The 27,970-nt window shown below is 60.0% G+C and overlaps 2 protein-coding genes across 3 annotated transcripts; one reads left to right on the top strand and one right to left on the bottom strand.

The window, feature by feature from the left end:
* Positions 1 to 13,759, top strand: MUC4 (mucin 4, cell surface associated). 2 transcript variants are annotated; one of them, XM_042799326.1, is made up of 27 exons: positions 1 to 2,964; positions 3,301 to 3,440; positions 3,657 to 3,821; positions 3,907 to 4,062; positions 4,244 to 4,374; positions 4,606 to 4,694; positions 4,994 to 5,170; positions 5,274 to 5,417; positions 5,528 to 5,647; positions 5,859 to 6,061; positions 6,786 to 6,864; positions 7,096 to 7,266; positions 7,453 to 7,554; positions 7,753 to 7,989; positions 8,304 to 8,438; positions 8,543 to 8,721; positions 8,849 to 9,008; positions 9,101 to 9,199; positions 9,787 to 9,969; positions 10,063 to 10,136; positions 10,444 to 10,508; positions 10,799 to 10,998; positions 11,219 to 11,387; positions 11,474 to 11,635; positions 12,487 to 12,524; positions 12,613 to 12,704; positions 12,935 to 13,759. In XM_042799326.1, the coding sequence occupies exons 1-27, from the start codon at positions 33 to 35 to the stop codon at positions 12,989 to 12,991; spliced, it is 6,459 nt and encodes a 2,152-aa protein (XP_042655260.1). In that variant the 5' UTR covers positions 1 to 32; the 3' UTR covers positions 12,992 to 13,759. The 2 variants fall into 2 exon arrangements, with proteins under 2 accessions (XP_042655260.1, XP_042655267.1); XM_042799333.1 differs by having other exon boundaries at positions 2,884 to 2,964; positions 7,159 to 7,266.
* A 108-nt stretch (positions 13,760 to 13,867) lies between these two features.
* Positions 13,868 to 26,822, bottom strand: LOC116958990 (mucin-4-like). Its single transcript, XM_032982449.2, has 12 exons — positions 26,640 to 26,822; positions 20,558 to 24,793; positions 19,070 to 19,209; positions 18,606 to 18,770; positions 18,167 to 18,322; positions 17,547 to 17,677; positions 16,621 to 16,709; positions 16,012 to 16,191; positions 15,432 to 15,584; positions 15,095 to 15,214; positions 14,762 to 14,803; positions 13,868 to 14,615 (listed from the first exon to the last, which is right to left on the bottom strand). Exons 1-12 carry the CDS (start codon positions 26,698 to 26,700, stop codon positions 14,599 to 14,601), a joined length of 5,490 nt encoding a protein of 1,829 aa, XP_032838340.2. The 5' UTR covers positions 26,701 to 26,822; the 3' UTR covers positions 13,868 to 14,598.
* Positions 26,823 to 27,970: the final 1,148 nt, after the last annotated feature.

Below are 27,970 nucleotides of genomic sequence, written 5' to 3'. Positions count from 1 at the left end.
CCAGACCCAGTGCTAGCACATCCTTGTCCCTCATGGGCACTGGTGGAGCAAAGCCAGACAAAGCCCCTCAAGCCACTGATGCACCAATATCTCCCCTCAGTGCATATGGCACTGGGACTGGGCCAACTGCTTATTCATCCTCCCTCGTTAGCAACACTCCAATTAGTGAAGCAGGGATGGGAGCAGCATCGCTGGGCAGTGGCAATGCCACCACAGTGCTGCAGGACACCGGAGCCACCCCCGTTGTGCCTGATGCAATTTCCAGCCGCAGCCAGCCTGGTCCTACCTCGGGCTCAGCACCCCCAGAAACCGGTGTCACCCCTGGACTTGCACCAGCCCCACCGCTCCAGGCTGGGCCGCGACATGGGGCAGCTCCAGGGACAGAGATGTGGTCACCCAGCGCTGCACCAGGCACAGGCACGGCTGTGCCGGACACCCCGGGGGTACCCAGAACAGCCAGCGTCCCCATGGCAACGCGAGCAGGCGTCCCCCCTCTCCTGGAAGGCAGTGCCACTGCAGGGATGGTGTCCGCAGCCAGCGTCCCCCAAGAGACGACAGCAGGCATGTCCCCCCTGTCCCCGGCCACCCCACCGCCAGCAATGCCTGCTTCGGGTATCCTCCTCTCCAATGACAGAACCACGGGGCAAGCTGTGGGGACGGCATCCCTGGAGGTGGGCACGGAGGAGAGCCTGGGTGCCCGTGCGGCGGGACCAGCTCCCAGCCACGCGATCGTCACCGCCGGACCATCACCAGAGCCATCTGCCCGAGGGACTGGCACTCCCAAAAGCAGGCCCCCACTGGATCTGCCTCTCCTGGCTCCCAGGGAGGGTCGCTCAGCCCCACCGGCTGTGGCCAGCCCCCTCCCCAATGCCACCACTGGTAAGACACCCCAGCCCATGACACTGCTGCCCCCCAAAAACGCAGCAGTGGAGGGAGGCGGGGGCGGGTCCCAGCCAGCAGGAGATGGCAGCACCACACAGGCGGCTCCAGGCTCAACCCCGGTTGAAATCACAAGGTTGGATGCCATTACAGGTACCCACCACAGCGGTGACACCGCCCTGGGGGCAGCCCCACCAGTGTCACCCCCCACCACAGCCAGCGTCGCTGCTCGGCCGAGCACGGCTGCATCAGGCCACAGCTACCGCGCTGCTGAGCCCACCACGGGCACGGACACGGACACGGGCATGGACTTGGACATGGACACGGACAGGGCTTCTCCCACAACGGGGAATGGGGCTGCGGGGCTGCCCCTGGCATTGCCCACTCCTACAGCTGGGGTGGCTGAGCCAGGCACCGGTGGTGCCACCCCGTTGGCCCGCTCTGCCCTGGGCAGCAGAAGCCCTACAGCAGTGGCCATCACGGGCACAGCGTCACCCACAGACCTGGAGCCAGTTTTAGCACCTTCCTCCGGCCTCGCTCACAGCACTGCTGAGCCAAACGACAGTGTGCCCCCTCCTGTCCCCAGGAACACCCATCCAATGGCGGTGCCAACCTCCGTCACCCTCAGCATCACTGTCACTGGTTCAGCAACAGGAGCAGGAGATGCCAGTCTTAACAGGGTCACAACACCCTCCACTGCTGTTCCCAGCAGTGCCTCAGCTCCACACAGCTCCCGTGTCACCCTGAGGCCATCCTCTGAGGCTATCGATAGCACCCACGACGCAGCTTCGAGGGCTCACAGCCTGGTTGTGGAGGACGAGCCCATGGCTGGGGTCTCCTCGCTGGCTGTTGGCCGCACACACACATGGGAGGCTACAGCCGTGTCCTGGTCAGGTGCTGGGGGTACCATCACCCAGGTGGACACCACCCACTCGGAGAACAGTGCTGAGGGTGCAGCACCCCCAGCCAGCACCACTGGCACCCCCATGCCCTTCTCCAACACCGCTGGCACAAGCCCAGCCACCACGCCAGACTTCAGCATGTTCCACAGCACCACCATTCCACCAGCCACCTCAGCCAGCGGGGAGACCTTCATGGTAACCAGGGCCACCACAGCCATGTCATCTGCCACAGCGAAGGCCACCAGCACCAGCAGTGCCCTGTCCCTTGCTGTAACACACGACGAGGCAAGCGGAGGCAGGAAACCCATCCTGTCCCCAGCAGCACGTACCTCCTCGGTGGAGACAACGGTTGAGTCCTGGGATGTCCTCAGTCCCAGCCCTGCCATCACGGTGCCCGGTTCACCCCTCCCCAGCCCGCACAGCCCAGCGGAGGAGCCAGCAACAGCCCCCTCATCTCTGTTCGGTGTTGGTGTAACTGGGCAGCCGGCAGTTGGACAGACACCCCCTGAGCTGGCAACAGGCACCACTTCTCCCACGGCCATCGGCAACTATGAGATGGGACAGGCAGCCAGCACGTCACCTCCCAGCTTCTGGGCATCTGCAGGGGCACCTGCCTGGGGAGAGAAAACAGCCATCGCTGCAGGGAGCACCACAGGCAGCGCTGCAGGGAGCACTGCAGGCAGCACCGCAGGCAGCACCGCAGGCAGCACCACGGCCATCGCCGCAGGCAGCACCGCAGCAATCACTGCAGGCAGCACTGCAGCAATAACCACAGCCATCACTGCAGCCAGCACTGCAGGCAGCACCGCAGGCAGCACCACGGCCATCTCCGCAGGCAGCACTGCAGGCAGCACCGCAGCAATCACTGCAGCCATCACTGCAGGCAGCACTGCAGGCAGCACCACAACCATCACTGCAGCCATCACTGCAGGCAGCACCGCAGGCAGCGCCGCGGCTGTTGCACCCACAGCCCCAGTGGGCCCAGCCAAGGAGACGGGAGCTCTCTCAACCCCAGGCACCACGGCACGGGGGAGGCCACCTGCCACCACCAGCCCTGCCACCGCCCCAGCTCCTGCCTTTGGGACACAGAGGGAACCGGCCGCAACACCACACACAGCTGCCCACACCACTGCTGGACACAGAAATCCTGCCCCTGACCCCCAACCCACCCAGGGGCTTATCAGTAAGTGGATTTTCTTCTTTCCAAAGCGAAAAGGAAAAAGGGTTTTTCAGCCACCCAAGCACAGTGATGGCTGAGGGCACTGGGTGACCTGTCTGCATTGCACATTGGGCTGCCAGATTCATGGGGAAAGGTGAAACATGAGATGTGAGAGGATCCTAGTTCAAGTTAAAAGCTGGGTTACAAATTGGGTTACAAGCCATCAGAGTGCTGATCTGTCTGGGGGGAATGCAGGACAGCATCCCAGCAACAAGCAGGTGAGTTTGTCCCGGCTGCAGGAAGGATGGATCAGACATTAATGTTTTTTCACCTTTCTGATTAATCTCTTGCCTGTATTAGTGCCAGCAGCCTCACTCTACCCCTTCGGCACAGAGGGAGGGGACCAAGAGTGCATCCAGAGGACAGTGGATTTTAACTCCCCCCTGTTCAAGCCAGAGATTGGATTCCCCTTTGGGAAGTCGCTGCGCGATGCTCTCTATGTGAGTTCCCCCCTCTCAAAGCACACAAGGGATGTGCAGCCTCTTTAGTAGAAAAAAGCCCCATGGAAATGGAGTAGAAACCAAATTTCAACTGCATGTTTGTTTGGTTGGGTTTTTTTGGCAATTTAAATGGCTGGTTTCTGCTCACCCATGGAGGCTAAAAGCCATCCCAGAAGGTGCCTGGGATGTCAGCAAATAATGAGTTGTTTTGGTTAGTTTACAGATAACGGACAGATCATTTTCCCACCCACGGACAACTACGTTCCCTCCAACCCCAACCCACCTCCCCTGGGCTTCAGCGGCCGGGAGAGTTTGCCAATGGTGGCTGCCTTTTGGGATGATGCAGATTTCTCCCAGGGTGTCGGCACCACCTGGTACCAGGTCGGGACCACCAAAGATGTTCTCCTGGGAGAGCCCAGATTCCAGCTCGCCCTGGAATTTAACCCTCTCTCTTGCCAACCGGCAGGAGTACTCCACCCTCAGCTCTACCCAAGACCCCCTCGTCCGTGACGTGGAAGCAAAGATTGAGAAATACCTGAAAACCCCCTACGTAGCAAAATGGACCTTGAAGGTGACATGGGAGAAGGCTCCAGCATACCCATCCCGGTGGGATGACACTCAGGTGAGCAGTGGGGGACCCAGGTGACAGAGGTGACTGTCACCGGTGATGGCCAGGGCAGGGCTGGGCCGCTGGTCTCCTGGGGCTTGGTGTGGACATTTTGGTTCTCACCACCTCAGTCCGCGCCACGTGGAGATCAGAGGGGGCTTTGGGGGTGCTCAGCGGGTGCCTTGGGTTTCTCCAGACGAGCACCTACCAGGCGGTCCTCACCACCGATGGGAACTGTTCCTTCGCCCTGCTGCTCTACCAGGACGGCGGGATGCGGTGGGATTATGCCAGGCTGGCTGCAGGCAACGTGCTGATCGGCTTCTCCAGGTGCTGCAAACGTGTGCGGCTGCATTTTGCAGAGGGCATTTCCCCCAGCACTGTTTTGTGACCACTGGAGATGTTATTCCCAGGAAAGCCCGGCTCCCGCCTTCGGAGCGAGCCTCTCCCATTTAAGCCCTCTCTCCTTCAAACTGCAGCAGTTCCCACCCCAGCTGCTCTACGGGGAGCAGAGGAGGGTTGTGTTGAGAGAGTGACCCCAAACCTCCTCTCTCCACACAGCGGCGATGGCTATGCCAAAAATAATGAGCTGACTCAAGAGCCGCCAGCTGTCAAGTACCGACCCGACCAGCACAGGGGCGCTGGCACCGGTACGGCACTGGGGGAGCCCACGGGGCGGGTGGGGTTGGAGGGAGCCATGTGCTTCACACTGGGACCACGTCCCTGACGTGCATCCCTGCGAGGCGATGGGACAGCAAAGCCACTGGGCAGTGGCTGGCAACCGAGAGCAGAGCACAGGTGTCCCGTGTCCTGCCGTGGTTTGCCACGGCCACGCCGGCTCTAGAGGGAGCCTGGAGACCTCGTGTAAGGCCAGTGGCCAGGGATGGCTGTCCCACGGGATCCCCCTCAGCCCAAGGTGGGCTGTGCTGTTCTCCGGTTGCTCCCCTAGATGTGCGCGGGCTGTGGATATACAGGCTGGACAGTCGCTCCCGGGTGAACTACAGGCTGCGGTGCCTGACGTGGCTGGACGCACAGCCAGCGCCGGCTGCCTGGAACAGCCGGCTGCCGCCATGCCCCTGCTCCCAGCCCCAGGCAGAGCTGGACCCTCGCTACCGCCGGAGCAGAGGTGCCAAACACGGCCCCCACCAGGGCCAGACGCCGGGCGGGGGGATGGCAGGGGCTCCCCTCCCGCTCTGGGGGCAGCCATAACCCCCCCCACACCCTTTCAGGCCCAGCAGACACCTCCGTGAGGATGCTGCGCGCTGCATCCCCCAGCCCGGCCGGAGCCGGGGTGCGGTGTCTGTACCAAGACGGGAGCTTGCTCGAAGGCTGGCAGGAGAGAGCATGGACCCTCCCCACCCGCCCCACCGCTGGTAAGTGAGCACCGGCGCTCCCTCACCCTAAAACACCCCGAGCACCGAGGGCTCTGCGGGCACAGCGGGGACCCCGACCCCCCCCAGCTCCCAGCCCCCTTCCTCCACAGATGGGGAGCTGGAGGCATTCGACTGGTGCTGCCGGCGCGTAGGGAAGCCCCTGTTCTGTGCCAGGTTTGCTGAGAAGAGACCAAGGGTCGGCTGTGAGGGATACGTGCCGCCCACCCCCGGTGAGTCCTCAGGGCTCTACCTCCTCCGTGCCAGGGCAGTAAGTGGGTGGCACAGCCGTACGCGGATCCTGTGCGTTAACCACACTTTGCAGCATCCCAGTGGGGACTGCTGAGCCCAGCGTAGCACCAGGCCCTCTCCACTCCATGCAGTGACACCAGCATTTCTTTTTCTTCCTCCTTCCAAAACGGCCCCATCTGCTTTGGACCCCAGCTGGCGCTTTCGGGGACCCCCACATCACCACCCTGGATGGACTCACCTACACCTTCAACGGGCTCGGGGACTTTGTCCTGCTGCTGGCCAGTGATGCCCGGACCAGCTTTGTGCTTCATGGGCGCACAGCTCAGACTGGCACAGCCCAGGCCACTAACTTTGTGGCCTTCGCTGCCCAGTACATCTCTGCCACCACCACAACAGTGAGTAGGAATAACCTGGGTATCAGTTTCAGCTGCCAGAGGGAGAGACCCCTCTGTCAGGTTGGGCATCTCCTCCACATCACCTACAAGTAGCCTGGTCGTAAGGAGCATCCCCTCTCCCTACCACCTCCAAGACCCCAACAAAGTGCTAATTGCGGTGGGTCAGACTAAGACTAATGAGACACAGCTCTAACACCTCTTGCAAGCTGTCCAGCAAGGGCCTGGAGCTCTGCAGGAACGTGGTTTGCTCCACTCTCCTGATCGCACACCCTTCGCCCAGATTACTGGTCTCCTCCAGACATGTCAACACAAGCATGTACTCTTCCTTGCTTTGCAGAATTGCTCCCCACATCCATTTCAGTAAGCAAAATCACCTGGTGTCACCAGAATTGGCCGCTGAGCAGTGTGAGGAGGGAGCTCAGAGCCTGGAGTCCACCAGCACAGCTCTCCACGCTGCCACAGTCAGCTGAGCAGCACTGGTGGCCCGTGCATGTCCCTTGTCAGCAGCAACAGGGCACAGCTTGCTGTCCTCTTCTGTGCAACCATCAAAGCTGCTTTCTCACGTGCTTGCTGGGGTGAAGAGCATGTCAACATGGCCCCTGCGGCTGAGCGTCTCTGCCGAGGCTGGAGGAGGATGGGGTTTAGCTTGAGTGTCCCCAGAATGGAGGGACAGCAGGAAGGGACAAGCAGAGGGTCTGACTGGGACATCTGCCATGATTTGCAGGTTGAGTGGAACTTGGGGAACCAGGGTGACATCCAAGTCCTCCTGAACGATGAATCCATCCAGTTTTCCTATTCCCAAGGTGAGCAGGTTGTGCTGTTAAATGTACCTGAGGGGGGATGAGGGGTGTCCCCATCCCACAGGGACCAGGCCTGCCCAGCACAAGGGCAGCCATCCTGAGCTCCATCAAACGTCTCCCATCTGCACCCTGTCTCTGACTGAGCCAGCATGGAAGGGATCCCCAAATTCAGGGGCATCGTTTCAGACCCCAACCTTCTGTGGACTCTCCCGTTGTTCTCTCCTTCTCTTGCAGACATGGGTGCCGAGGTGTACTACAGTCCTGGTGTCCTGCTGATCAATGCCTCCTCTGTCACAGCCGTCTTCGAAGGGGCCATTGCTGTCTCCATCTCGGCCACCTCTGGGATCCTCAGCATGGTCTGCAGCCTTCCTGATTTGTACCGCAACAGCACCAAGGGCCTCCTGGGTGAGGACTTCTGGCACCGCTGCAAAGCCAGGGTGCAATGTCCCCTTCCCATCCTAAAGCAGGCTGGAAAATGCTGGGGGGAACATGCTCGTGAGGGCAGGGATCCCTGGGTCTAAACTGGCCAGCACCAGAGAGGAGGTCAACCCCAGCATGGGGGACTCCAGTCCTCTGGTGATGCTCCATCAGGTGTGTGGGACCACGACCCTGCGGATGACTTCCAGATGCCGAACGGTACCAGCATCCCTGTGAACAGCAGTGAGGAGAAGATCTACAACTACGGGATGACCTGTATGTCTAGATTTGGGATCCACCGTGACAATCCCCCCCCATTACTGCACCTTCTGGCCATGCTTTGGCTGGAGACATTTAGACACTTGTCCGAGCAAAAGTGATGCCAGGGAAACCTCACTGCTCTGTGGAAATGAGCCTTAAAATATAACAAACCTTAAACCCCCAAGGCTGTACCCTTGGTATGCTCTCTTGCAGGGGCTGTTGCAGAGCACAGCCTGTTTGCTCAGCCACTGGACTCACCAGTAATGAACTTCACACCCATCTTCTTGTCTCGGCTGCGGCAGGAGAATGAAAGCCAGTACCGGCTGGCAGCCTCGCAGTGCCGAGGCAGCAAGGAGTGTATCTACGATTCACTGAGCACAGGGGATGTGGCCCTGGGCCTGGCCACCCAGAGCCTCGCAGCTGACTTCCAGCAGAAGAAGGCAGTACTCGGTAAGTGGAGCTGATCCTCACCTCCGAGAGGGTACAGCTTGGGTAACCAGGCGGCGCCCTGCTCCCTCCCTGGGCTCTCTTGCTCCATGAGAGACAGGAAAGAAGTCACCAAGGTCTTGGAGTTGCATTGCCCAGCTGGCTGGTCTCCAAGCCTGGGAGATGCCACCATGCTGTGCAACGTGAGGGCCTTGTTGGTGGGCAGTCACGGCAGCATCTGCCTGGGGTCCCGTCCTCGCCAGGAGGGACTCAGAGCCCAGGGGTGCCAAGGCCGTGTAGCAAACCACCAGCTGTGTGCTGGGATGCTCTTTCCTCAGCTGCCTTCCCTCCCATCATCACTGGTGACGCGTCACTCACGGCCTTCAGGACAGAGAGGGTCAAGAGGCAGTACCGTGCCGTGGGGCTGGGCGCACGCTTTGTCCCCCACCTCTCGCCAGAGCTCAACATATCAGGTAAGGAAGGAGAAATGGTGCAACTGGGATGGTATCCGGGGACACTGGTCACCCAGCCCCTTTTGTCTGCCACCTCCTCTAACTCCCACCTCTCCTCCCGGCAGAGAGCGGAACGCTGACGTGGGAGCCCCACAGCACGGCCCCGCTCACCATCAACCTGGAGGCTGTTGGGTCCAACAACCTCTCCGCCCTTCTCCAGCTCCGCTTCACCCTTTGCAGCTGCAGCAAGAGCCAGGAGTGCGACTACGGCAACACCGTCACCCTCGGGGGGTCCTCCCTGCAGGTTAGTGTGCTGGAAAGCTCCTCCGGTGCCACACCGTGCGGGTCACCACGCCAGCCACGCTGGCTGTCATCTCTGTCCACACGTCCTCTTCGTGTCCCCTAAGCCAGTGTCACTGTCCCCTCCCTAGCTGGCAGCCTGCAGGTGCGAAGGAGGCTACTCGGGTCCCTTCTGCCAGGACCCCCCGGACCCCTGCGCCCAGGGATGCTTCCCCGGCGTGGGCTGCGACTCGCACACCGGCTGCGGCTCCTGCCCGGCCGGCCTGACCGGCGACGGGCGGCACTGCTCAGGTGACAAGGGCTCGCCACCAGGAACCCCGGGGCGCCCGCGGGGACCCCGGCCGAGGTATTTCTCCTGGTGCCACGCTGTGTTGCCTCAGCAGATATCGATGAGTGCGCGCAGGGGACGGCGTGCCCGGGGAACACCACCTGCACCAACGTGGTGGGCAGCTACGCCTGCTCCTGCCCGGCTGGCGAGGAGAGTGAGTACCTGATGGGCATGGTCCTCATCCCTGTCACCCCCTGGGCCTTAGTGGAAGAGGGCTCCCATGGGACCCAAACCGGCTGGAGAGGAGAGGAGGGGGAGCTGGCTGAGCTCTGCACCCAAGCCCTTGCAGAAGGGACCAGAGTCCAGCGTCCCTTCATGCTCCCAGGCTGCAGATCTCACTAATACGCCGGGAAGGGCAACTTTTCACGCGCAGTTTTTCTCTTTGAGAACAAAAATAATGTCATCTCATCAAAGTTCAAGTGCATGTGCAGGGGCTGGGGGGGCTAAAATCAAATCCCGTTTTCAGATGGCCGTGGTGGGGGTGGGGTGGTGGTTTTTGCTCCTGTTCTAACGCAGCAGGCTGGGATTTCACAAGGGCAAAAGGCTCCAGGTGGGAGGAGGAGGTGCAGAGCTTTTCCTTGAAGATCCAAATTTATACTAAAAGTCCTAACACATAAACAAAACCCCCCCAAACTTGGAAGAAAGGCATTACAGAGCAGCTGAGGATGGATCAGGGCGCTGGGGCTATGCCCCTGCAGCCAGGTTTGTGCCTTGGCCTGACCTGGGCTCCCTGTCCCACAGGCGAGGGGCCAGGCTGTGGCTCACCCTGTGGCTCCCGCTCCTGCCCCGAGGGCTACTGCAACAACGGGGGACGCTGCCGCCTGCACCCCATCACCTGCACCCCCACCTGCGCCTGCCCCCCGGCTTTCACTGACCAACGCTGCCTGGTGGCGGGGGGGGATTTTCGGCCGCTGCCCAGCACAGGTGGGTGCCTGTGTGCAGTGGAGGGTGAAGCCCAACCCTGCTCACCCCGATCCTGGGATGCCAGAGCCACCACTGCTGCTTCCCCCCCAGCAGATCTCCCCCGGAGAAGTGTCCAGCTGCGAGTCAGGACACTGCAAAACGCCACTGCCGAGGAAGTCAACAGCACCGTACGTGGCTGGAGGGGATGGGCTCGGGGAGGGGGACGCACCGGCACACCCGGCAGCATGGCAGCTTGGGGTGCCTATGTCCCCCCCCTCCTGAGGGATCCCCGAGGATCCAGAGGATCCACAGGGCTGGAGGGAGGAAGCACCAGCTGCGTGGTGCTGGCTGTGGCCGTGGCCATGTGCCAGGTCCCCGGCACGTGAACAAAAGGCCCTTGGGGCTCGGCCACAGTGCCCACGTTGGCCTCCAGCCTCTCCCTGCACTGGTGCCATCCTCCCCTCCCCTAACGCCCTCCCGCTCCCCCTGCCACAGGTCTCAGCCATCCTGGGTTCCCTGGAGGTAAAGGCTTTCCAGTGCAACACCAACATCACCCAGACGTGAGTCGGCTGTGGATCAGTCCCGTGCCCACCCCACGGGACTGGCGGGGCAGGGCTGGGCGTGGGGTCACAGGTTTTGGGACACAAAGGGCATTTTCCCTCACCCCAGAGTCTGTTTTTCCAGCCCTGATGCTGATAAGCTCTTGGAGACACAAGCCCCATGGTACCTTCCATCTCCTGCCTCATCTTTTCTTTACCACCCCCCGCATGGGGAAACTGAGGCACGGTGAGGTTTGGTCACTCTGGGATGCAACGGCGGCTCCACCAGCAGCTCTGTCTTTTCCCTGCAGGACAGACGGTGATGGCTTCACCTTCGAAGTGGTGTCCAAGTTTGCCTATGACAGCCGCGGCACCGTCATCCGTTTCCTGAACGAGGAGCTGCCGGGGGCCATCACGGGCGCCTTCAACGGGCGGCGGGGGCGGCGGGAGGCAGATGCGCACCTCCGCTTCCAGCGCCTGCACCGGGACAACATCACGGACCTGGTGAAGCGTGAGTTGCTCCCGGCGCCAAGCTGGGGAGCCTGGGAGGAGCACCCCGCTGTCCCCATTGTCCCCGTCACCCTTGTTGCCCTGGGGTTTGGGTAACACCCACGGGGGGAGGCGGGTGGGTGGCAATCCCCACCCCAGACATGGGTCCAGCTCACGGAGACCTGGGGAAGCATGACGGGGTGACGGTGCTGCATGGCCAAAGCCATGCCTTCCCTCCCCAGTGACAGTGGCTGAGCTGAGGCGTTATTTTCCCTGTGGTTCGTACGGCTACAAAGGCTACCGGCTCCACTACGTGGGGACCATCGGCTTCATCTGCACCTCCCCTTGCAAGCAGGGCTACTGCCAGCACGGCGGCCAGTGCCAACACCTACCCGAGGGGCCCACGTGCAGGTAGCAGTGATGCTGGAGGAGGACGAGGCCACCCAGCACGGCTACTTCTCCCCACGGCATCACCACTCCTCCCTCCCCATCCACAGCTGCCTCCCCTTCTCCATCTTCTCCCCTGCCGGCGCCCGGTGCGAGTGGCTGGCCGTCAGCCTCGCCGCCTTCCTTGGCATCTTGCTGGGAGCCCTGGTTCTGCTCTGCCTCCTGCTCACCGTCGCCTGCCTGGCCTTGCGCCTCTGCCGCCGGCACCGGGGGTGAGCCACGGGCTGGACCCACACAGGGGTGGGTGCTGTGGGTGCAGCAGGGAAGGAGGTTGGGTGTCAGGAAGGAAAACTGGTAGAAAAATCCATCTCTCGAAGATCCATCACTGGTGGGACCCATCTGGCCCAGGCAGGGGGAGTCTGCCCTGGGGAAGGGGCTGGGCTGGGTGATCTTTGAACATCTTCCAGCCCCTTTCCCAGTCATCTGCTGCTCAGGGGTGCAATAATATCAGTGGGATGAACTTTAGCTTCCCTTTTTCCCTCATGTCAGGGAATATTTGCATTTCTTCCTCATCCCACCCAATTCTTGGTTACAGACGGTCTTTCTATGTAATTTTAATTTGAATACCATCCAGATAATTTCCACCGCAACCCATGTTGGTCTGGAAAGAGTTGGTCTGGAACAAGAAAAAGGGGGTTGCAGGATTGGACCTTGCTCATTTGAAGAGCAGGGAGTTAGCAGATGGTTGACAAGGTGCAAGGCTGGGGTGGAAGCACCATCATCTCCTTCCCTCCTCCCCAGCCCTTGGTGTCAGCATGGCACCCATGCTCAGGGGAAGTTGAGAGCCCCAAGCCTCCTGTGCTGGTCAGAGCTGCGCCCTGCCCCTGCCTTCAGCTCCCTGCCAGCCCTGGAGCCAGGGCTCTCTGGGAAGCACCTTTTCATTTGCACTTGTGGAAAGGCGAGAAATTGTGTGTGCACAACTGGGGCTTTTCCTCCTCCACATCTCGCCCCTACGTTCAGTCACCGCTCCCCTCTGCCCTCCAACCCAGGCACCAGGACCAGGCTGGGGGTCTCCCAGCCCCCCCTTATTTGTTATCCCTCCTTTCTGCTCCCTCCCTCCCAGGGCCAAGGAGACCTTCTGGAGGCCACGGTCCTTCTCCTGTGAGTACATCCCTGCAAAACCCATGCCCATCCCAACTCTGCTTCACCCCAGTCATCTTCAAGCTCTGTTCATCTTCCCCCACTCCAGCTCTGATGATGGAAGGAGAGCAAGCAGAGCCCACCCACTCCCCAGAAAGGCACTGGAAACCACATCTCCAAGCCATCGACCCCTCAGTCCAGGTCTGCCCAGCAGTTATTGTCCCCATGGAGAGGTCAGGGTGGGAGGGCCATGGACTGGGGACCAATGTCCCTGATTCTGTGGCTCAAAGATGGTCAGGAGCCGTGCCTCATCCTGGAGCATCAAGGATGCTTTGGCTGCTCTTGGGGCCTGCACCGTTGCCTGAGCGTGCAGCAAAGAGCAGAGCCCGTGCAGCGCTGACAGCACAGCATGGTCTGTCCCTCCTTTACAGATAAGGATCCAGAGACCCCACGTCAGGCCTCCGAGCCAGCCCCCCCAGCAGCCCTAGCCTGGCACCGGTCCTGCCCCGGCACCTCCGGGCTTGCGGAGGAGCCAGCCGCTGCGGCCGGCCCCGGGAACGGCACCTGCATGGAGGCACAGGACGGGCAGCTGCCTTTTGGGGTCTGGTCTTTGTGGGAGGATTCACTCTGGAGGAGGTGCATTTTTTTGAATGAAAAATGGGGGCTTATGTTGGGTGGCCAAAGCAAGAGGATTTCACCTTCCCCTGAGGACCTGCAGGGACAAACGGGATAGTCCTTGAGTGTGTCTGCACCAGGCTGCAATGTCCTAGTGCAATGTAACTGGACCCCACCGAGCCGCTGATAGCAGAGTCGGGTGGGGCAATGCAGCGATTATAACCCATTAGGAACAAAATAGAATAAACCAAAAATTACAGCATGCTGCTGAGCAAGTTTCCTGCACCCCATGGTGCCCATGCGCCAGCCCTGCACCCCTGTCGCCAAGCTCTCCAGTCCCTGATTTCTGCTGGTCCTACCCACAGGGCCAAAGAGAAGATGGGTGTAGCTTTTTTTGTTGCTGCATCCCCTCATTTGCCCTACAAAGCCTCAAGTCTCCCTCACTGCTCTCCCTGGGCACCCCTCACAGCAGCTCAGATCATACAGGGCAGGCTGTGGACCCCTCAAACACCCCGCAGCTTTGTCCCTGCTGAGGGAAGATGCTGAGCCCAAGGAGGGTGCGACAGCCCCCGGCAGCCCGCAGCTCCAGCCCTGCTGCCCCAGAGCCTGGCTCAGCCACAGCCCAGACGCTTGCATCCCCAGCACCAGCTCAGGGGGCAGCAGCATCCTGCAATGCCACCGTCCCCAGCCTGCTCCCACCCCTGCCTCCCACCCCTGTTCAGCAGAGGACATGGCTGTCACAGGACCAGTGATGCTCAGACCCCTTGGAGGCTTTATTGAACAGACAAGATTTTACAAGGATTTATTATTATTTTTTTTCTTTAAGAAAAGTGGATGCTCTCTTATGCATAAAAAAAAATATTATTCTCCCAACGTTTCTGATCATGGGGTTGATTTTTGCCTTCACACACCCAGCAGATACATCAAGCAGACTCTGGTTTGATCCACAGAATCACCCCTGCTCGTGGGCACAGGGCCTGGGGAGGGGTGGCTGGGGGACAGAAGTGGGGGACAAGACAGGACCAGCTCACAGGGCAAGCCTGGCGCACTGCAGCACTCGGGGGCTTGGTCACAGTCAACCCACACAAGGTGCAAAAACCCCATTCCCCAAGTTCCGAGGGGGTCACCCTCACCCCGCATTGTGAGAGGTGCAGAGTGGTGCAGGGAGGATGGGGGTGGTGGACATGTGGGGGGTACCTGCCCACCTCCCCACCAGCAAGGAGATGCCCACGGTCACCCGCTCAGCTGCATCTGGGGAAGAGCAACTAAAGCAACTGGCTCCTTGGGACAAGTCTGAGTTAGAAACATGAATTTGTGCCAGTGAAGGCAACTGCAGGCACTGGCCGAGTGAGCTGCCCTACGTGGTGGGCAGGGGTGATGGGTGCTGTGGGGAGCAGGGGGTGACAGGGTATGAGCAGGAGCAAAGGACTTGGAGGATCAACCATGGCCCAGACTGTGCTGCAGGTGTGCAACTCCCCAGTTACTTGTCCTCTTCATCTGCAAAAAAAGAAGAAATGAGAATTGCTCAGTCACCTCCTCCCTGGGAGCCTGGGGCCATCTGGGAGCCCCAGAGGAGTTTCTACACAGGGCAACAAGGACAGAGAAAACTGGCCAGTGGAGAGGAGACCCCCGATCCTGCTCACCTCTCTGCTCCTCTGAGTCACTCTCTGCCTCCTCCGAGGAGCCTGCAAGAAAGCCCCACATCAGCTTACACTGATAACCACGTTAGCTGCGGTCCTTCTCCCCTCCCAGTGCTGTCACCTCCAGACTATACCGGTGATTATGTGCTAAGGGAGATGCTCCCCACAACCGCACACAGCCCAGGGCACAGCACAACCTACACATGGGCACCCCAAAACCTATCCCTCGTCTGCCCAGGGCTCTTGCTGCCTTAACCATGGGGTGGCTGGGCTATTCCCCCAAACTCCCCGGGCACCGAGATGACATCGCCCCAGCACACAAGGCTGCAAACCCACCCGTGCCGGGTGACTGGTATCCATCACAGCCAATCTTGGGTCTCTTCTCGTTGTAGCGGGCGCAGAGGCGGGCGCTGCCCGCCTGGTTACAGCACCAGTCGTACAACTTCAGCTCCTGGTCTGGAGGCAAAAGGGAGAGTAAGGGGCTGAAGGGGAGAGGAGAGGGAGACAGGCTGGCCCCAGGCAGGCAGGGCGCTTGCCTCGGCTTTTGGCAGCTCCACTCTCCCTCTGAGGGCAACAGCATGTCAGGAAACAGGTTGGCGTGGAGATTAAAACGATTTACAGGCTACGGCGGTGCCAGCCTCGGCCAGGAGATGCCAGGACTGGCTGTGCTTACCACGGTACGGGGACGCCTGCCTGGAGGACCTCCAGTACCTCTCCTGCCGCCCCTCGATGAGCTGGCTCTGGCCGTCGTACAGGCAGCGGACGCCGGCACCGTGCTGGTTGGGGGAGGCCGAGTGCAGCATGGAGACACGGGCAGCCCACCAGCCTGCAACCGGGCAGCAGTGAACCCCAGCCCTGCTCTCCCCGGCCCCAGACCCTGCCTCAGGGCGAGGAGAGGGGCCCGGGCTGGCTCCCTGGTATCCATCACTCCCACCGCATCACCCACGGTGCTATGGGGGTTTGGAGGGACTAGCGAAGAACACCCCAGAGTGAGACCCTTCTATTGAGGAGGGTCCATCCCCGCTGTCCTCGTGCAGCTTAGACCAGCTCCAGCCAGTCTAACAAGACAGAGACAGGTCAGCCCTCATTCCTCACCGTTTTCCCTGTCTCTGCAGGGAAGGGCAGCCCCCCCCCTCATTTTTCTTGGGGTTGCCTGCCCACCTGGCCAGAAGGGACCCCAGCCGCCCTTGCAGGGGAGGTGAGGAGGGGCAGGTCGGGGACAAGGAGGGTGGGGAAGCGACGTGTCTACTTGCCTCCCCGGCTGCTCTTGAATCGTGGGTCCTGCTGCCCTTGCTGCAGGGAGCAGGGGCAGGCGGGCAGGCCCCGGCTCCACGCCTGCGGCTCCTGCTGCCGCCCCGTCCACGCCAGGCACTTCAGCCGGTAGTTGACACCCACGCGGCTCTCCAGCTTGTAAATCCACAGCCCACGGAGGTCTGAGCAGGGAGAGAAATCGCGAGCTGTCACCTACAGCCAAGGGGACTGCAGGGGCAGTTTTGGCTCGAGACAAGAGCCGAGTGATGCTGGTGCTGGAAGCTAAGCCCACGTTGACCCCCACCAACGAGATCCAATGCGTAACAGCCACCCAATGGCAGGGGAACAGAGGGAGAGGCTCTTGCCAAAGAAGAAAGCCTTGGGACAGACCCATTGCAACAAAAAGAGTCTATGGACACATCAAGGACATTTTCACCTCAAGGCATAGCTGGTACCCAGGGGAAGCATTTTATGTGCATAGGGGGTAAGCCTAGCCTGGGTGAACTCAGCGGAAGGCTGGATTCCATCTTCTGGGAACGTTCCCCTCTTCACACAGCCTTTCTCCGACCCCCAAGGGGCTGTGTGATCCCACCCCAGCTGTGTGGCACTACCTGTGTTGTAGCCCCTGAACTGGTCAGGGCGATATTTAGCAGCTGGAGGTCTCCGAGTCAGGTCATCGTTGCGGTAAAAGCCATCCCCACTGCGTGCAGAAAAAAGGGGGAAAATCAGGAGTTGCTCTTCCTGGCTGGGGTTATCCCAGCCCCAGCCTGACCTACAGCCACCCTGATCCTGAGCCAGCAGGATCCCACAGCACCCAAATCGCAGCTCTGGGGACATGAGGGCAAAGGCACCAGCTCCCCCAGCCCACTGCCTCCTCTCCACAGGGTGCAGTTACTTTTAGGTGCTGCAAACGCTCCTGCTGCATCATGGTCTGAGCCTGAGGACATCTCAGGACCCCTGTGAGTAGCTTCCATGTTTTCCAGCATCTTGCAGGGTGATACAGAGTGGAAACCCACGAGCAGTTATGCACAGGCAAGCACGTACACACACGCCTGTGCCGCCCGCGCTTCCCATCCCGGCCACCTTTTCCTTACCCAGCTGCAGCAAGCAGCTAATGAGCAAATACAGGGTGAGGCGTAATGTGAGGAGGCAGGAAGCAACCACTCCGGCCAAGTGGCGGAAATCCCTTCCCTCAACTGGTGCAAAGTTCAGCAAACATTCCTTATTCCCCACTCTTTCCACCCAAACCACCCGGATGATGCAGGCCCAGGACCCCGGAGGGATGTGTGGATCTTACAACAAGCACAGCCTGGCACGTCAGCACGCTGCAGCACGACCCAGCCACTAACAGGGTAAATTTGGTTGTGAGGCTCCCAGATGTTAGACTATATGGGCATGAAGATGCCAGCCAGGCTGCCCTCATCCTTGCAGGGCACTTCATGGGACACAGGGGGAAGGATGAAACCAGGCAGAGCTGGGGGTGGGATGCAGCCCGGTGCTCAGAGGAGGCAGGGGCTGGGTGCTGAGCCTGCTCTACCTGGTGTAGCCGATGAGCGCGTTGGTGGCAGCAAGCCTGGTGTAATCCCATTGCATGCCTCCCTCCTGGTACAGCATCAAGACGTAGGACCTGAAGCCATCAGTGGTCAGGACTGCCTGGTATGTGATCGTCTGGGGAGAAGGGTTGCAGACGGGTAAGAAACTGAGGAAAGCTGGTGGGTTTAAATTAGGGATGTGGGTCAGTGCTCGCTGTGGGACAGCAGGGCTGAGGTCCTGATGTACAAGGCGAATGCAGCCTGGGCTAGTTCACAATTTGCATGGAAAATGTGATGGTTTTGTTTCAGTGCTGTTCCATGAGAAGCCTCAAATTCACCCAAATTTATGCTCCTGAAGAACAGTGTTTCTGGTGCACAATAAACTCCCACCACATTAAAGAGAAAGATTTTACAGAGCAGGGAGGGTTCAACTAAAGATGTCCCCAAAAAGACCTGAAAACCACCAAAACACAAACACAGCCCAGTTCTTTTTGGCAAAAGTCTTCAAGATTGACCTTTTTCACAAAACTGATTCTTATTTTCAGACACAGACAAGGTGATCACCCATGGGTCTTGGGGATTTTTTGACAATGCAACAGCCCCTTGAGCTCCATCAGCCCCTTACCCTCCGGGTGTCGGTCCATGCTGTGTAGGCAGGTGCCTTCTCCCAGGTGATCTTCAGGGTCCAGGCAGCGGAGTAGGAGGACCTCAGATACCGCCGAATCTTCGCTTCCACATCACGGACAAATGGAGGCTTGGCCGTGTTAAGGGTGAGGAACTCCTGTGGGTTGGGTACAGCCACATCTGCGTTAGCTCCCAGTAGGGCAAAGACAGGTCTAGACTAGAGCCATGCATAGAGTACTCCAACTAAGGGTCTGGATGGTTTGGGTGACTCAGGAGATGACACATACAGGACCAACAGCTCTTAGACTTGGCCCAGAAAAGGGAAACATCGCTCATGAACTTCATCGATTACACATCTCAAGGGACATCCACAGAATAGATGATGAATTTAGCATCAAAAGGTGTTTCATGTAACTATGCACCCGGATAGCTTCACCCACCTGGTAAAAGGTGGTCCCGACGCCTTTGGAAAAGTCAGCGTTGTCCCAAAACACAGCAATCATGGGAACCTCCTCGTGACCGTTGAAGCCGCTGGGAGGAGGGTTGGGGTACGTGAAGATGCTGTTGTCTGAGGCTGGGAAAATGATTTGTCCGTTGTCTGTAAACTGAGCAGAGGGATCCCTCCATCAGGCGAGGACAGGACCGCTGGGTTCCCCCCAACACAGGAGCGGCAGCCCTCTCATTTCCAAGACCCCTTTGAGCAACACCACTGTGAGGAAGGCCACCACTGGCCACCACTGAAATGACCACAAAGTCACCTCCTGCTGCAAACAGATCCTGGCAACACCCCAACCAATTCATCCTCTCGAGGGTCCCATCCCAGGAATCTGGCCCCTGGTACCTCCCCCAGGTTTTTGGGAGATGGTTGCTTGCCCAACAGCAAGTCAAGCCAAGGTAGACTCACGTAGAGAGAGTTGTGCAGTTTTTTCCCAAACGGGAATCCAGTCTCTGGCTTGAAAAGCGGAGAATTAAAATCCACCTTTCTTTCCACATACTCCCAATCATTTTCCCTTGTTCCATATCCATAGAGGGGCACAGCTGCAACTGGAAAAGAAAACACAAAAAAAAAACAACTCCCAAAACACACTTAGAGCAAAGTCTTTGTTCTGTGCAAAAAGCTCAAAGGGCTGAAATGATTTTGCTTCCAAAGAGACACATCCTGAGCAGCTGGAGGATGGGGGGACACTGCCAATAGCCGCCCGGGACATGCTGCATGTCACCTTCCCTTGTAGGAGCTTGCTCCTACCCCTTTCAATGCCTCATACGTACACAACTGCCCTAAACCCACTGTGATGGCCTTTGTGGTCACTGTCCCCTCCTGCTCCTGCCCCATTGGGGCACCACACTGAGGGACTGCCATCAGAGGGGAAAAACATTGTATGGGACTGTGGTAGGGGGACGGCAGGGAATTAAACAGCCACAACTTTTTCTAGAGATGTTTACAGCCTCCAGCTCCCTATTTACATCTGTTAAATAAAACAAAGCATTTGGGGAGGATGGGGTTTCCAGCTGATGGGACCATACTTGAAGGCAGGCTCAGCCTGACAAAAATGCAAGCTCATGTGCAGGAGCTCCTCATGGTGTGTCTCCCCCAGAGGTCCTGGCCCCAGATAACCCCCTTGGTCTCCTGTCACCAAATGTCCCCCAGGAGGGTCTGTCAAGAGGAGGCCAGATGCGCTCCTCCCGCCCAGGCTGCCCCATGAGCATCACGTACCTGTGGGGACAGGCAGCGGGGTCGGGGTGGCTGCCGGCCCTCCTGGCAGAGCTGGAAACACGGAGGACGATGCGTGGGAGGTGACAGTGGCTGCTCCTGGCCTGGGGAGCAACTCCCTGCCCCTGGGGAGGGGGGCTGGTGGGGCCCGGCTGGCGGTGGCTGGGCTGCAGGATATGGTTGGGCGTGCGGTAGCTGGGGACCCCCCCCGGGTTCCCCCCTGGCCTGGGAAGGCTGCGGGGAGGCTCAACCCACTGGCAACAGGGGCTCCATTTGCCCGGCTTGTGGTCAGCTCACCGCCCAGTAATGGTTGCTGGGCAGTAGATGACAAGCCACCAGCAGGTCCTGGCCTCAGGGTTTTTGATCCGGGGCTACCAGCAGCGATCCCGGCAGGAGGAAGGCCAAGGAACCCTGGGCTCCCCACCAGTGGGGAGTGAGTGGGGGTCTCCACGCCTGCCCCAGATCCAGTAGCACTGGGAAGGAGCACAGCCGTGTCCCCGCGCCCTGCCATCGCTCCGGGGAGCACGGCACTTGCTTCCCCAGGCACAGGGCTGTCAGCATCCCTGGAGGGGGCTCTGGGGCTTCCCACCTGGGGGGGAGGCAGGAGCAGGGCAGCCCCCCGTGACGTGGCAGCCCCCAGATCTTCCCTTCCCCCTGCAGAGGACCCCACTAACGACTCACGTGCTGAAAGGGGAGCAGCAAGCCCGGGGCTGGTGGACACCCCCTCCGCAGCAGTTTCTCTCTGTGGAGCAGAAAGCAGTGCCGGGACGGTATTGGGGGATGTGAGGGCATGGGGGGACACTTCTCCCGAAGGTGCCAGCATCCCTGAGGCCACCTCATCTTCAAGAGACCATGTCTGACCGCCTCCAGCATCTCCTGCCAGCCCACCCAGTGCCCCTGGCACCAGGGGTCTGCTCTCACTCTGGGTGCCGGGGGTAGAGCGGGGGTCCCCGTTGGGTGTCAGCCCTGAGTTCAGCTCATGCCCAGGAAGAAGCAGAGAAGCTGTCAGTGAGGTGGACATGCTGTCAGAGATGCCACTGCCATTTGGAGCCACCGGGACTGAGGACTGCATCTCCTGGGGAGAGGTGAGGGTGGACGGGGCCAGCGCTCCCGATGCAGTCTGTGTGATGGCTCCTGTGCCCTCTCCCAGGCTGGCACCAGGGGAAGGCTCCCCGTTCACTGAGGCTCTTCCAGGCGCCTCCACCACATTGACTTGGCTCAGTTTTGCATCAGAAAGTCCAAGATTGGCACCACTCTGGATGCCGGGGGCAGACATAGGGGGTTCCTCAGGGCCAGCAGCCTCCGAGCCTGTGCTCAAGCCACTGCCAGCTCCACCAGCTCCAGGAAGGCTCGCTCCATTAGCAGCCTCACCAGCTGTCCCAGCTGATGAAGACCCCTCTGTAGATGGGGAAGAAGACGCAGACTGCAGCACGGCTCCCATTTCTTTGTCAGGGGCTCCTGAACCAGCTGATCCCTCTCCAGCAGGGGCCTGGGACTGCCCCAGGGACCCTCCGTCACCAGCCGTTTCACCTGCCCCTTCTGCAGCAGGAGGGGCTCCAGGCCCAGCACCCAGGGAAGGCTGCAGAGCTCCAAGAGCACCATCTGCCCCTCCGAGGGCATTCTGGCTGCCTGGACCTGAAACAGAGGATGCTGCCACCACATCACTGGGAGAGGCAGGACCAGATGAGGAACCTGCACCAGGCACTTGGTCCACCTCAGCCGCCGTCCCACTGCCTGCAGCAGAGACCAGCGATGGCTCAAACCCAGTCCCACTGCCTGCTCCTCCCAGCACCGACTCTGCTGCGCCGCCTCCGTGTCCCTCTGCTGCCGGCAGCCCCAGGTTTGTGCCAAGCTGGTCCTCGAGGGCAGACGATGGGGATCCTGCTGGTCCATACACCGCTGAGCTGGGGACATCCCCTGCTGAAGTCAAGTCAGTACCTGCTCCGTTGGCTCCAGGGAGACCTGCTCCCTGGGGAGCACCAGCTGCCGTCCCCCATGGCTGTGACTCCCCGAAGGATGGAGACACGGGTGCTCCCTGGGCAGCACCTAGGTCTGGGCTCACTGGTGTCTCTGCCCCAGACACGGGGCCAGCCGCAGCCCCTGGGGGTGGGTAAGCAGCCCCAGAAGCACTGGGGAATTCACCGGGCAGGTCTCCTGGTCCTTCAGCCCCTGAAAGGTCGGGCTGCAGCCCAGCACTGCTGGGAGGTGCAGGACCAAGTGGGGACACTTGTCCCAGTGCCGACGTTGCTCCTGTTCCATCCCCAAGAGCTGATGGAGGGGACAGTTCAGCATCCACCAAATCTCCTGTTCCTCCAGCCGGCAGCTCTCCGGTGTTAGTGGGACCCTGCTGAGTGCTGACGGCTGAAGGAATTTTCTCCATGTAGGGACTTTCACCCTCTGAATTTCCTGCCTGTGCCACATCCCCTGTGGTCTCAGGCCCCTGCACCAGAGAGAGCTCTGGGCCAGTTTCACTGTCTGGAGAGGATGGGGACAGGTTGTCAGGGCCAGGGGCTGCATCTGGGATGGGTCCTGCTCCATCACCCTCTGAAACAGAGGATGCTGCCACCACATCACTGGGAGAGGCAGGACCAGATGAGGAACCTGCACCAGGCACTTGGTCCACCTCAGCCGCCGTCCCACTGCCTGCAGCAGAGACCAGTGATGGCTCAAACCCAGTCCCACTGCCTGCTCCTCCCAGCACCGACTCTGCCGCGCCGCCTCCGTGTCCCTCTGCTGCCGGCAGCCCCAGGTTTGTGCCAAGCTGGTCCTCGAGGGCAGATGATGGGGATCCTGCTGGTCCATACACCGCTGAGCTGGGGACATCCCCTGCCGAAGTCAAGTCAGTACCTGCTCCGTTGGCTCCAGGGAGACCTGCTCCCTGGGGAGCACCAGCTGCCGTCCCCCATGGCTGTGACTCCCCGAAGGATGGAGACACGGGTGCTCCCTGGGCAGCACCTAGGTCTGCGCTCACTGGTGTCTCTGCCCCAGACACGGGGCCAGCCGCAGCCCCTGGGGGTGGGTAAGCAGCCCCAGAAGCACTGGGGAATTCACCGGGCAGGTCTCCTGGTCCTTCAGCCCCTGAAAGGTCGGGCTGCAGCCCAGCACTGCTGGGAGGTGCGGGACCAAGTGGGGACACTTGTCCCAGTGCCGACGTTGCTCCTGCTCCATCCCCAAGAGCTGATGGAGGGGACAGTTCAGCATCCACCAAATCTCCTGTTCCTCCAGCCGGCAGCTCTCCGGTGTTAGTGGGACCCTGCTGAGTGCTGACAGCTGAAGGACTCGTGTCACTCTGGGTACCTGCATAGGAACTGCCATCCCCTGGACCTCCTGCCTGTGCCGTGTCCTCTGCACCCTCAGCCCCTGGATCCTGGACCCCAGTGGGCCATGCCAGTCCATCAGATCCTGGTACAGAAGATCCTGGTTTGGGGGCATCTGAAGCTGAACTCAAGCTAGTGCCAGGTCCATCGGCTCCCTGGGGAGCACTGGCTGCTGTCCCCCATGGCTGTGACCCCCCGAAGGATGGAGACACAGGTGCTCCCTGGGCAGCACTGAGGTCTGGACTCACTAGTGTCTCTTCCTTATCATCAGCTGCAGACAGAGTGCTGGTTCCATCCCCCAGGGGTGGGTAAGCAGCCCCAGGAGTGCCGGGGATGTCCGTGAGGGATGGCAGAGCAGCAGAAAGCAGTGGTGGGTGTTCTCCGGTGGGGTTCTGCCATGGGACAGGATGCAGGGGTAGTTTGGTCAGACCCACATCCCCTGTGGGCAGCGCAGTGGCCGGGACTGGGCGATTCATGTCACTCTGTGCATCAGTGGGAACACTTGGAGCCAGCAGTGATGCGGCTGTGTCCCCTGTCACCTCAGGCACCTCGTTAGCAGCGGGTGACAGGGCTGATCCAGGACCCTCTGAGGACACCCCGGGAGCTCCCTGCCCTTCCTTGTCCCCACCACTGGCCGCTGCCACTGAGGCAGTCGGGCTCAGCACTGCCTGGCCAGGCAGGAGGGAGGGCTCCCCTGGGTTTCCCACTGTTCCCAACACTGTTGGGTGGGATGAGCTGGCTATGCTGAAATCATCATTTACTGCATCTCCAGGAACTGAAGCTGAGAGACTTTCCTCGACAGCTGGGGCCATTTCTCCCACTGGCTCTGGGGTGATGTCCACAGCCCCACTCACCACTCCATCCTGCTGGGTTGTAAGCAGCCACCCAGCACCAGGGATGGGGCTCAAGGAGTTGGCACTGGCTTCGCTTTGAATACCCCCAGGCAGGGTTACACCTTCCTCAACTGCTCCCACGGCTGTGGTCAGCCCTTGGCTCAACAGCATGGTGACACTGGCACCCACGGGGCTGCCAGCAGTTGGCTGTGCCCCCCAGGAGGCTGCCAGTGAAGGGGTGGTGGGGAGGGACACTGCGACAGAGGTGGGGTCTAGGTCTTCTGCTCCTTCTCTGGTCACGGCCGCAAGGATGTCCTCCTTAACATCTGCAAAGAGAGGGGTGGTCCCCAGGGGGGCTTCGGGAGCAGCCCCTGTTACATCAAGTTCTGTTTCTGGTGTGACAGCTGGGTGCTGTGAGGAGATGGCGGCAGCAGCCGTGGCTGCAGTGGGAGCAGCCAAACTCTTCTCAATATCCTGAGACGTGTTAAGAGGTTTGGTCACGTTTGTCAGTGTTGGTACTGTAGAGCTGTATTCGCTCACCGCTGTCACCAAAACGTCTGGCTCAGCCCCGAGAGGGAAGGGTGTGCTCGATGGGCTCCCCGTGAGGCTGCTCCCAGCTCTCTCAGCATCAGCTACTGTGGTGCTTGTCTCCACAGTGCCCATCACCACGTCACGGGGCCCCTCACTCTCTGCTGTGATGGGAGAAGCTGTCCCTGTAGCAAATGGCCCCTCGGTAGTGACAGGGACAGCAGCAGCAGCCCCGAGCCCTGTGGAGAAGCACAAAGTGAATCATTACACCAGGTACTGAAGCCAGCAGCCCGCCAAGCTCAGCTGCAAGTCTCCTCCAGCTGAACATCAGGAAGCTTCCGCCCCTTCTTAAACCCTACTGCCTCATTCCGTGGCCTTACAAGGCTCTGATTTAAGAGCCAAGGAGTACAGCCTGGGCTGCCTTAGGTACAGCAGCACCTTTTGCATACCCAGCATCAGCAGCCTCCAGCTGAGACAGGACACAACTCATCATAATTCAGGGAGAGATGCTGGTGCAAGCATGGAGGCAAAGGCAGCCACTGCAACCCAGCCCAGTTACACTGGGGATGGTACTGCCTGGCCACTGGGAAGAGCTGGGGCTCACTAAGTCTAGTTCATAGCCCCAGGGGTGTCTGTGGAGCTCTGCCACCCAAGGACAGCCCTCAGTCCTCTTTGCCTCACTGCAGGGACAGCCCTGAGCACAGTCACTTCTGCAGACCTTGGGGGCGGGGGGTGGTTCTTGCATTTTTTTCACCTTTTGGGTGTCTGAGGGACATTTAAATACACTTTACACAAAGCCCTTTGGCAGATAGGATAGCCAGGGCTTAGTGAAACATTCCCTGACTGCAAATGGCTTCTGCCCCGCTGCAGTTAAAACAGGTTTGTTAAACCTCTCCTGCAGTGGGAGCCTGGCTGCTCCTGCCCCCGGCCTGCCTGCCCCAGCTGGGTGCAGGCACCAAGGGTTCCCTGCCCATGGAAGGAATATTCATGAGCTCTCAGGACCAAGCCCTGCTTACAGCTCCTTCCTCCTGCTGCCAAAACCGTGGCCCACATCCAGAAGCTTTGCTGAACGGAGAAGGAGACACCACTCCACATCCCAGGTATTTCTCCCGGCAGCCACTGGCACCCATGAAGTTTCACCCAGTCTTATTTTTAGGACAGGAGGTGTCTGGGGTGACCAAGCTGCCGCCATTGGCTCCAGGAGGAGCCAGGCAGATCTGCTGACACCTGGCTTTAGGCAGCTGCAATTAGGGGAGACGAAGGGCACCCCGAGGGTGAGCCCCAGCAGGGTTTCTCCGCAACCCAACAGCCCAAGCCTGTTCCCCATCCTGGTGCTCCCGGTTCATCAGGTTCCCCCTGCCAGGCAGCCAGATCCCACCACAGCGGAGGTGCCTCCAACCTCACCCCCGGGCTCAGCTTGCGGATAGTTGTGCCAGAGTCATTAATGAACATTATCTCTTATGCCAGACCGGTCCTCGAGGGCTCCATCTTCCTCCAGCCCCCCATTCCTCCTCACCATCTTCCCCAGCTGAAATAAGTTGTTTGCATCAATATCCCTCAGCCAGAGGAGCTCAGCCACTCCCCTCCCCAACTCAGGGAAAACAAAGTGCATCAGTCAAGTCCCCCCAGGTTAGTTTGGCACACTCCACCCCAGTAAATCCATGTTTTATCTTAATTCTTCCATGAGGAGCAGGAAACGCCATCTACCCCCACACCTCCCATTCATGGGAAGCTTGTGCAAGAGGGGTCCCACCATGGGGCACCGGCTTTTGCTCTGCCCCAGGACGTGGGAGGGATGGGAACGTCCCGGGAGCCCCACTCTGCCGGCTGGTTTCCCTTGGCAGCCTTGCTGGAGGGATACACAGCTGCGTGCAGGCACCCAGTCTGGGGTCTCACCTCTTCCAAAAGTCCATACTTAGAACCCCTAAACACTTTTCTAGCTCTTTGGTTGCAATTCAATGCAAGGACTGGTCATAAAAGGAGTTTCCAGTGGAGCCAAGAGGGAAAAGCATCTCACAAGCATACTTGCTGTGCCCTGCAAGGGCTCAGGTAGCACACGTGCTAGCAGAAAAATATGGGACATACCATGCAGAATCCATACGCAGCATCCCACAAAGGTGGAAAGAGTCCATCCCCTCGTCCCCATGCCTCGGGCCTCCACAGCAGGCAGAGCTCTGGTAAGCTCAAAGGGAGGTGAGAGCAGAGAGGAGCAGCTCCGTCTGTCTGTCCGTCCCTCCCTCCCTCCCTGCCTGCCTCTCCTGCAGAGTTGGAGTCCCACAGGTGCAATCCTGCTCCTGCTCCCTCCTATTTATAGGGATGGCAGAAGGAGGCAGGTTGCAGCCGCCGTTTCCTCCCGCCCCCGGTGCTTTCCCTCCAGTGCCCCTGTCACCATTCCTTTCCTGCTGAGCCCCCCCCCTTCCCAAGGGCTGGATGTCCTGATCAGCTGGGGCATGGGTTGGGGGTAATCCAAAGGCAGGGACCCCATCCCTCCAGGGTCCTGGGCACAGTCTGGTGCAGCACCCTGGGCCACCAGCACCCACTAGTGAAGCTGAGCCTGGAGCAGAGCGTGGCATTGCCAGCGGTGAAGTGGCAGCCACCCCACAGACCCCACAGGACCTGCTACCCACAGCAGCCTCCTCATGGTCCCTGTGGGACCTGCTCCCCGTGGCGGCCACCCCACGGACCCACAGGACCTCCATGCAGGGGAGGGGGCCACAGAGCAGCCAGTGGTGGTGACAGGGCAATGCCAGCTGGTGCCACCATGCCCGTGAGGATACTGTGGGCACTAAAATGAGCATCTGAGCCATGTCTCAGCCCAGGGCAAAGCAGGACACAAGTCCTCACCTGGCTCAAGGCTTCCTCGAGAGCAGAGGCACGTTATAAAACAGGGGCAGGTATGGCTGGGGGCAGACCCTGGGGTGTTAGCCGAGCTCCCTCAGTGCTCAGCTGCAACTGGGAGCACTGGGGATCCCCATCCAGAACCCCAGCATGCCCCAGTGGGGTTTTAAACCTGCACATAAGTATGGACATAGCAGTGCCAGGGTGAACGGACATGGGAATCTCCTCTACAAGGTGGGCCCAGCACCCCCAGAAGCTGGAGCAGGAAAAGGTACAGCCTTGGACCCCCTCCTTTGATACGAGGATCCCCTGGGTCACTTCACCCCTATGTCTCCCTTTCCCCCTTATGCTGCAACAGCAGTTCCCATTCCCTCCAGTTGAAAACTGCTGCCAGCTCCCCCATGGACAGCATTATGCAACCACCCCCCCCCCCCCCCCATAGTTTTGTAATCAATTAAACACTTCTTAAACAGAAATTCCCCCAGGCGACTCCTGCAAAGTGTTATTAGGGGTGTTAGGCAGTACACAGTGTCCTGCCCGAGCCGGCCTCCAGCGGACAGGCGGCAGCAGCAGGACAA

The sequence above is a fragment of the Tyto alba genome, unplaced genomic scaffold (assembly GCF_018691265.1).
Source record: "Tyto alba isolate M040663 unplaced genomic scaffold, T.alba_DEE_v4.0 Super-Scaffold_10, whole genome shotgun sequence".
NCBI classification, from domain to species: domain Eukaryota; kingdom Metazoa; phylum Chordata; class Aves; order Strigiformes; family Tytonidae; genus Tyto; species Tyto alba.
The sequence above is the reverse complement of the archived record's forward strand: the minus strand, read 5'-3'. Positions and strand labels throughout refer to the sequence as shown.